Below are 7,273 nucleotides of genomic sequence, written 5' to 3' on the forward strand. Positions count from 1 at the left end.
TTAGGGCTATTATTGTTCTTCTCCTGATCTTATTAATGTGGACTCCTTGGCCGTTTGACACCTTCTGGATCCATGAACCTTGTAGACGAAATTCCCTGGTTCAAGACACATGCAAGAGCATCAACTGCCAGGGCTATGACCTTAAAAGTCTGTCAAACATTTAACTAACCAGAGAAGTGTTTATCTGGCTCAGGAACTAAATTCAGTGCAACAATTTTGTCTACATTCATGCCTGGAACTCTGCTAGAGAGGGGTTGTGTGCTAGATATACAAGGATGTATCCTTTTCCCTGTCTCTGTTTTTCCAACCTCTTAAGTGGAATCATTTACCTAATTTAAAGTGTGTTTTTCTGACCTTAGGCTTTTAGCCCAGCTGCCAAGAGCAAATATTGTTCTCTTGCGATACCTTTTTGGAGTGCTATACAACATTGAGCAACATTCCTCATCCAATCAGATGACAGCTTATAATTTATCCGTTTGTATAGCCCCAAGCGTTCTTTACCCACCTGATTCCGGCACCTTGGAATTGGAAGACAACTTGATAAAAAAGGTAATGAGAGCTCTCATTTTTGTCCCCCAAGGGGTAGAAACCCTATTTTGAACCGGACATGTGCAGTAGTAACTCTGACGGATGGAACCTTGTGAAGTGCACATTTTCGTTAGGCCCCTGTGGAGTGGCAGAGTTGTTTAGGCTACTCTGGCGGGGTCTGGGAAGGGGTGTCGTTAAACGGGAAACTCGGAGCAGTCGAGTCACTTCTTCACCCTCCAGGAGACTAAACACTAGACTGACTAAACGAGAGAGAGAAGAGTCGTGTGATACGATAGGAAAGAACCTGGGCTTTGGAGCTTCACCAGTCAAGGTTCAACTCTCAGCCTAATCCCTGAGGGACTCGTAACCTTGGGCAAAGCCATGGTTTCCTCACTACACAATGGCGACAACAGCCAGCTCCTCCGGTCATCACTGGCACATCCTGGGTGGCTTGGGCAATATGAGCCCCCATGGCTCCAAACACATTGGCCTTCCTCTGCCAATTGTGGCTCATCTAGAAAAGTACTCAGCTACTATTTCACCTCTGCTACGTCATATGGAAACTAGCAAGAGATTCCAGAATATCCTAATAAGATGACAGGTCTTCCCCAAGCTCACACAGAGAGAGCCAGCATGAGGCAAAGCAATGCGTGAGAAGGGACTGAAGTTAGACAGACAGATACGTTTTCTCTCCAGCTGTGTGGGTTTTCCCTCACAACCCCACCAAAATCTCTGCTTCCCAACTTTAAGATACTTCTTCATTTAAGAAATGGTTTTCTTAAGTTTTTGTTCATACTTTATATAAAGTTTCATAAGATGTTATACATCAGTTACAGCTCAGTAAAACTGGAAACAAAATTTAAAAACATAAAATAAGTAAACTTTAATAAGGTAGGCTACTTTGAAAATTATCCTTGTTTTATTTATATTTTGATATGTATTTATTTGAGAGAGGGAAAGAGAGAGCGTGAGCGGGTCAGGGGAAGAAGAAGAGGGAGAGGGAGAGGGAGAAGCCCAAGCCCATTCCCCGCTGAGCACGGAGCCCAAAGTTGGCTCCATGTTGGGCAGGATCTCACCATCATGAGATAGTGATCTGAGCCAGAATCAAGAGTCAGATTCTCAACTGAGGGGCCCCAAAAATTATCCTAGGCTTAATGATGTAACCACTGATACCAAAATGTTGGCTATTAAACTAGGCCACATATTAAAACTTTAGCCTACTGATTAGCAGTATTTTAAAATGTGTACCCAAAGTACCCGGAAAAGTATCACTCTTCCTAAGTTATTTCTTAGAGAATTCTGGTCTCTGTTTTTTATTTTATTATTTTTTTTAAGATTATATTTATTTTCTTGACAGAGGCAGACACAGCGAGAGAGGGAACACAAGCAGGGGGAGTGGGAGAGGGAGAATCAGGCTTCCCGCTGAGCAGGGAGCCCAATGTAGGGCTGATCGCATCACCCTGGGATCATGAGCTGAGCTGAAGGCAGACGCTTGACCGATTGAGCCACCCAGGCGCTCCTGGTCTCTATGTATTTTTATCAGTTCTGAATTTTTCTGGGAAATCTTTCACATTCTTTCTTAGATCCAAGGTCTATATACATAATGTGATTTATAACTATGCCCTATGGAAAAGAGCACCCCATTCTTGTCTTTTTGTGTTACAGATTTCTCTTGTACAATTTCTCATTGAAAATTGCCTTAAAATATTTGGAGAAGACATCACTTCCCTCTTGGGAGAGAACTCAATGAGTCGTGATAACAGCGAGCAGGCTGCAGGTACCAGGAATAATTTTATTGGCTTTAGTGAGAAGCAGACAGCAAGGCTGCCAGGGGTCATGGGAGATGCTTAGACAGAGCTGTTCTGGAGCCCAGAGCATCGCCAGGGCAAGGATTTCCATGGGCTCCTTCGTCCGAAGGCTGGCTCACAGGTCAAGGGAGGTTCCACACTGTTGTGAGACCAAAGAAAGGATAAGATGAGGTCTCTGACTTCAAGAAGTTTCTAGTGTAGATCATAACAGAATTAGGACTCATCATGGTATGCCACAGTGTTTGGGAACTTTTTCTCACAAAATTTAAATGGGTGCTATATATATATCTATGTAGTTATATATATTACATAATTATATACTGATACTATATAAATATATAAACATAATGTATATATTTATGTATATTACATGTGCGCTGGTTGAAGCCAGAGAAAGGGGCCTTTCTTCCCCTCCCTCCTCTTTTGGCTCAGGGGCTCTTGAGGCACCACAGGATTCCAGTGCCCTTTGAAATGGGTTGAAAAGAATTGGCATCTTTGAGAAAAAAGAACTTGACTTGATGTCAAACAACCTCTCCAGAGTGTAAATTCCTGTACCCCCATTTACCAGCTATATTATCTTTGGCCCGTTATAGCAGCTAAGCATCAGTTTATTCATCTCTAAAATGTGGATAAAAATAATGTCTAAATCTTAGAATTGTGGTGTAGAATAAATAAGATGATGGATGTAATTCAAAAAAAGCCATTAATAGCACTAGGAGAAGTGCCCCTGACACTAGAGGTAGTATGATTTGAGCCTAGCTAATCAGACCTAACTGGCAGCAGTCCACCTTAGAAGGTAGACTTTCGATTCAGAACCTGGAGACACGTATCATCAATCCCTCCATATTTTTGACATTTCTTGTTTTCATGACACGTACCACATACTTTGAGGAAAGTTTTAGGAAAATACAAGTCATCAGGAATTAAGATGAGTCTGAGGCACCTGGGTGGCTCAGTCGTTAAACATCTGCCTTCAGCTCAGGTCATGATACTGGGGTCCTGGTACCGAGCCCCGAGTCGGGCTCCCTGCTCCAAGGGAAGCCTGCTTCTCCCTCTCCCCCGCCCCCTACTTGTGTTCCCTCTCTTGCTGTCTCTCTCTCTCTGTCAAAAAATAAATAAAATCTGTAAAAAAAAAAAAAAAAAGGAAAAAGAAGGTTCAACATATTAAACAACAACTACTACTACGAGTACTCTCACTTCTTCCTTAGACTCCAGCCTGAAGACTGTGAAAACCCGTTCTTTCAGAGATAGGGCGTTTTGTCGGGGTTCCAGCACTTCCCAGCACAACCAGTGCACAGCCCCATCTTCCGCAAAGCCAGGACAGCTCTTTGGAGTTCCCCTCATGGATGTGTGTGATAAAGACAACTTCTCCTTCCCAATTCTGGTAGGTCATCTCATTTTGGTCTTCAATAGCCCTCCTGAGAAGGGGAAACTCTGAGAGGCCAAGCGTCCTCATCCAAATCTATCCCCAAATGAAGATGTCATTAGACAGCTCCTGGCTTTGGTTGAGAAGCTCTGTTACTGTTATTTCAAAGAATAGAATCTGATTTCGGTCCTGCAGAGTCATGAGGCAAATACAACAGGAAAAGTCATTCTTCTCCATTCCACTTGGGTCTTGTTTCCACAAAGACATGCGGAGGCTTGTTCAGATCAGTCAAAATGGACTCTGTGTATGTGAGTCTCTGAGAGTCCACCTCATCTTCACACTCTCCCTTCATTGCCTTCCTGAATTCACATGAGTCTCAAGTCTCCTTCAGTGGAGTCTACTCAGTCTAACAATTGTAAACATCTGACACAAGCATAGACTCATCCTCTGGCAAATAGGAATCTGTTAATCCTAACAGAATATGTCAAATGAAAGCCACAGAGTTTGGTCTGTGTTATCTCAAACTGCTGTAGTGAATTGTCAGTGTGGACATTCACTGAGTATTCGGTGTCTCTGCAAGTACTGTACGGGATGTAGGGAACGTTCCGCTAGCTATGAAGAAATGTATCATCTTAGCTAGCATGTTACCTGCTAGCTACTACCCCAGTTCCTTGCATCACAGAAATTTAGGGGCTAGCTAGGATTATCATCCTCCGCACTGCCTAAACGAATCAGAAAAGCCTCAGTACAGGATGTGTGTGACCCAGCTCACACAATAGATAAGTAGCATAATAGACTTCAGATCCGTTGGATTCCCTGAGTCCAGCCCTTATTAAATTTCTACACAGCAGGGAGAGGACATGAAGATACAGCAAAAGACAATGAAAGACTCATGAGAAGGGAGGGTAATCAGAGAAGGGGAAGAGAGTTTCTGAGCCTGACTTTAAAAGAGGGAAGGAAATAGAACAAGTAGGAATGGAGTATACAGTCACTTAAAGAGAAATAAACAAATTGGAAATGAGTATTTCCTAAATAGACTTCCATACTTGCGGAAAAGCATGTATGTAAGGGAAAAATGTGAAAAGAATGGGAAACTAGGAAACAGACGGTGATTCCGCAAAGGCCTTGAGACAGAGAAGTTTGATTTAAAAGTGTAAACTTAGTGGAAAATCTGATTAAAAGAAGTGTTGAAAATGTTTCAGTGTATGACTGTAAAATGGATATATGGGTAGAAAGTATATAGAGAGACACTGAAAAAACAGCAATCTAAATTGACTTTAGTCCTTCCCGCTCTAAAACATTGTACCATTACATTCCCCTTTTCTTTCAAAACGGAGGCAGGCATGGTATATGAGATGCCATATACTTTTCTTTTCTTCCTACACGGTATGCTTTCCTTTATTAATCAAAAACGGCCACTCGCAGAAGGCATATTCAGAAACTCAGCCAATATAAAATCCCGCAGAGTCCTAACGGAGAAACTAAATTCTGGGATCAAAGTGAACCCGTACAGGGAATCTATTCATGTGTTCGCATCCGTCTTAAAGGTAGGGAAGGTTCTAGCATTATCCACATGTGAGTAACTGAAGGGATGATGGGTGTCCTTCATCATGACTGCTCAAGAACCATAACGGGCATAGTAGATTAAGAACCTGACAAGCTAAAAAACGCTTGACAAAATCAAAATGTAAGGAAGCTACTTTAGGAGTTAAAAGCCCCATGTGTTAGAAATACTTTCTGTTTTCACCACACACGGCCCTCCGCACCTTCACTCCTGAAGACTCCATGCAAAATACTAATACTGAAATGACTACAGTCATGATACTAAATTTCAAAATACGCACTGACACAAACACACTGTTTACCGAAGCAGACATCCTCACCACCCTCCTAATGAAGGCAAACTTTCCAAAAGAAATAGAACAGGGAGGGGCGCCTGGGTGGCTCAGATGGTTAAGCGTCTGCCTTCGGCTCAGGTCATGATCCCAGTGTCCTGGGATCGAGCCCCGCATCGGGCTTCCTGCTCAGCGGGGAGCCTGCTTCTCCCTCTCCCTCTGCCTCTCTCCCTCCTCATGCTCTCTCCCTCTCTATCTCTGTGTCTCAAATGAATAAGAAAAAAAAAAAAAAGAAGAAATAGAACAGGGAAAGAATTTAATCCATGCAGCTTGGCACTTATGAACAGCTCTGACAAACCCTATGTTAATGTAGTACTGACTACAGTCTTAGAATCTCAGTCACATTTGGTCTTCCCTTGTCCCCCATTAATGTTCGAAGATGTGATCCATAGCAAAGTCCATAAATGACTTAGGTAACCACTCCTACACTGGGGCCATAGTGATATCCAGTAGTAATATACATATAGGCATCAGGAGACAGGAGAAGAATGATGATACACTAGGTAGCAAGATGAGTGTTGCCCTCTGTAAGGTGCACACATGGAATCGATTTTCTAGCAAGAGTTGGCAGGTTCTTTCCTGATTCTGTGTTATAAGCACTGACAAGGAGGAGCGTGAGCACTTCTGGGTATAGTGCTTAGACATTTCTAAAGTTTTCTCTTCCTGAAGTTGACGGATCTTGGTGGAGAATCAGACTCTGCAACCTTGGCCTTGATAATATCATGGCAAACTAACTGGACAATTGTCCTAAACTAGAAATGAATCTATCCTCAGGACCACAGTGAGTCTGCCTTTAGACTCTCGACTTTTAGACAGTTAAGAAAAGGAAGAATGAAGCAATTGTGAGAGTAGCTTTCTTCCAGGGAGCACACATACCCCGAATGAGAAGACCTATTTCTTGCCTAATGTGTGTGCAAGAGCCCACCTGTTTGTGTTTTGATTGTTTCAGGCCTTTTCTTGCTAGAATTAAGAGCTGGCGCTGTGTCTAAAACAAGCAACATGAGTATGTGTATTTCTGTCCAGGAAGCTAATAGGATTTAGGATGGTCTATAGCCAGACCCTGTCAGTTTGTGGTACTTTGCAAAAAAAGCACACACACAAAATAAGTTCCAGATGATAGAAGGGAGCTTTATCTTCATTTCCACCACAGACTAAGCTCTGCTTTATGCCTCTAAGTTTTAGTGGGAGAAAATCCAAGCACCTGCTCCTGCGTGTGCAAGTCAATGGAGAGTCAGAGCCGAGCACCGTGTGGGTCACAGTTTGGGTATCTGTGAAGGAAGTGGGGGCTGAACTGAATTTTTTAACTACATATTTTCTCTGGAATATTTCCATTACATATTTTCTATAACATATATACATAGTTTTTTTTTTTTTTTATCTCCCTAAGGATTTTCTTAGAAATATACACGGAAGTATATTTTTATCTGATCACTATGACAAATGGCTCGGTGTTATTGATCAAGGCAACGAAGAGGAGAAGATAACTGCAGCCCAGAGGTAATGATGCAATAATTACTCTGGTCACATCTCCAAAATACAGCCAACATACTATTAGGAAAACATTGGCTTACGTTTTGCAGCTTTGCTCACTATAATCATGACCAATGCCAAAGAGTTTCCATTCTTCACACCCATGGGGGCCAGGTTCATAATGGAGACACACTTTAGGGCCATTA

The 7,273-nt window shown here is 42.4% G+C and overlaps 1 protein-coding gene across 1 annotated transcript; it reads left to right on the top strand.

The window, feature by feature from the left end:
• Window positions 1–2,197: 2,197 nt before the first annotated feature.
• LOC135363234 (rho GTPase-activating protein 20-like) lies at window positions 2,198–7,273 on the top strand. Its single transcript, XM_064583873.1, has 3 exons — window positions 2,198–2,305; window positions 3,545–3,720; window positions 6,985–7,273. Exons 1-3 carry the CDS (start codon window positions 2,275–2,277, stop codon window positions 7,096–7,098), a joined length of 321 nt encoding a protein of 106 aa, XP_064439943.1. The 5' UTR covers window positions 2,198–2,274; the 3' UTR covers window positions 7,099–7,273.

The sequence above is a fragment of the Mirounga angustirostris genome, unplaced genomic scaffold (assembly GCF_029215605.1).
Source record: "Mirounga angustirostris isolate CCGP_5_RB_7025 unplaced genomic scaffold, mMirAng1.0.hap1 SCAF_69, whole genome shotgun sequence".
NCBI classification, from domain to species: Eukaryota; Metazoa; Chordata; class Mammalia; order Carnivora; family Phocidae; genus Mirounga; species Mirounga angustirostris.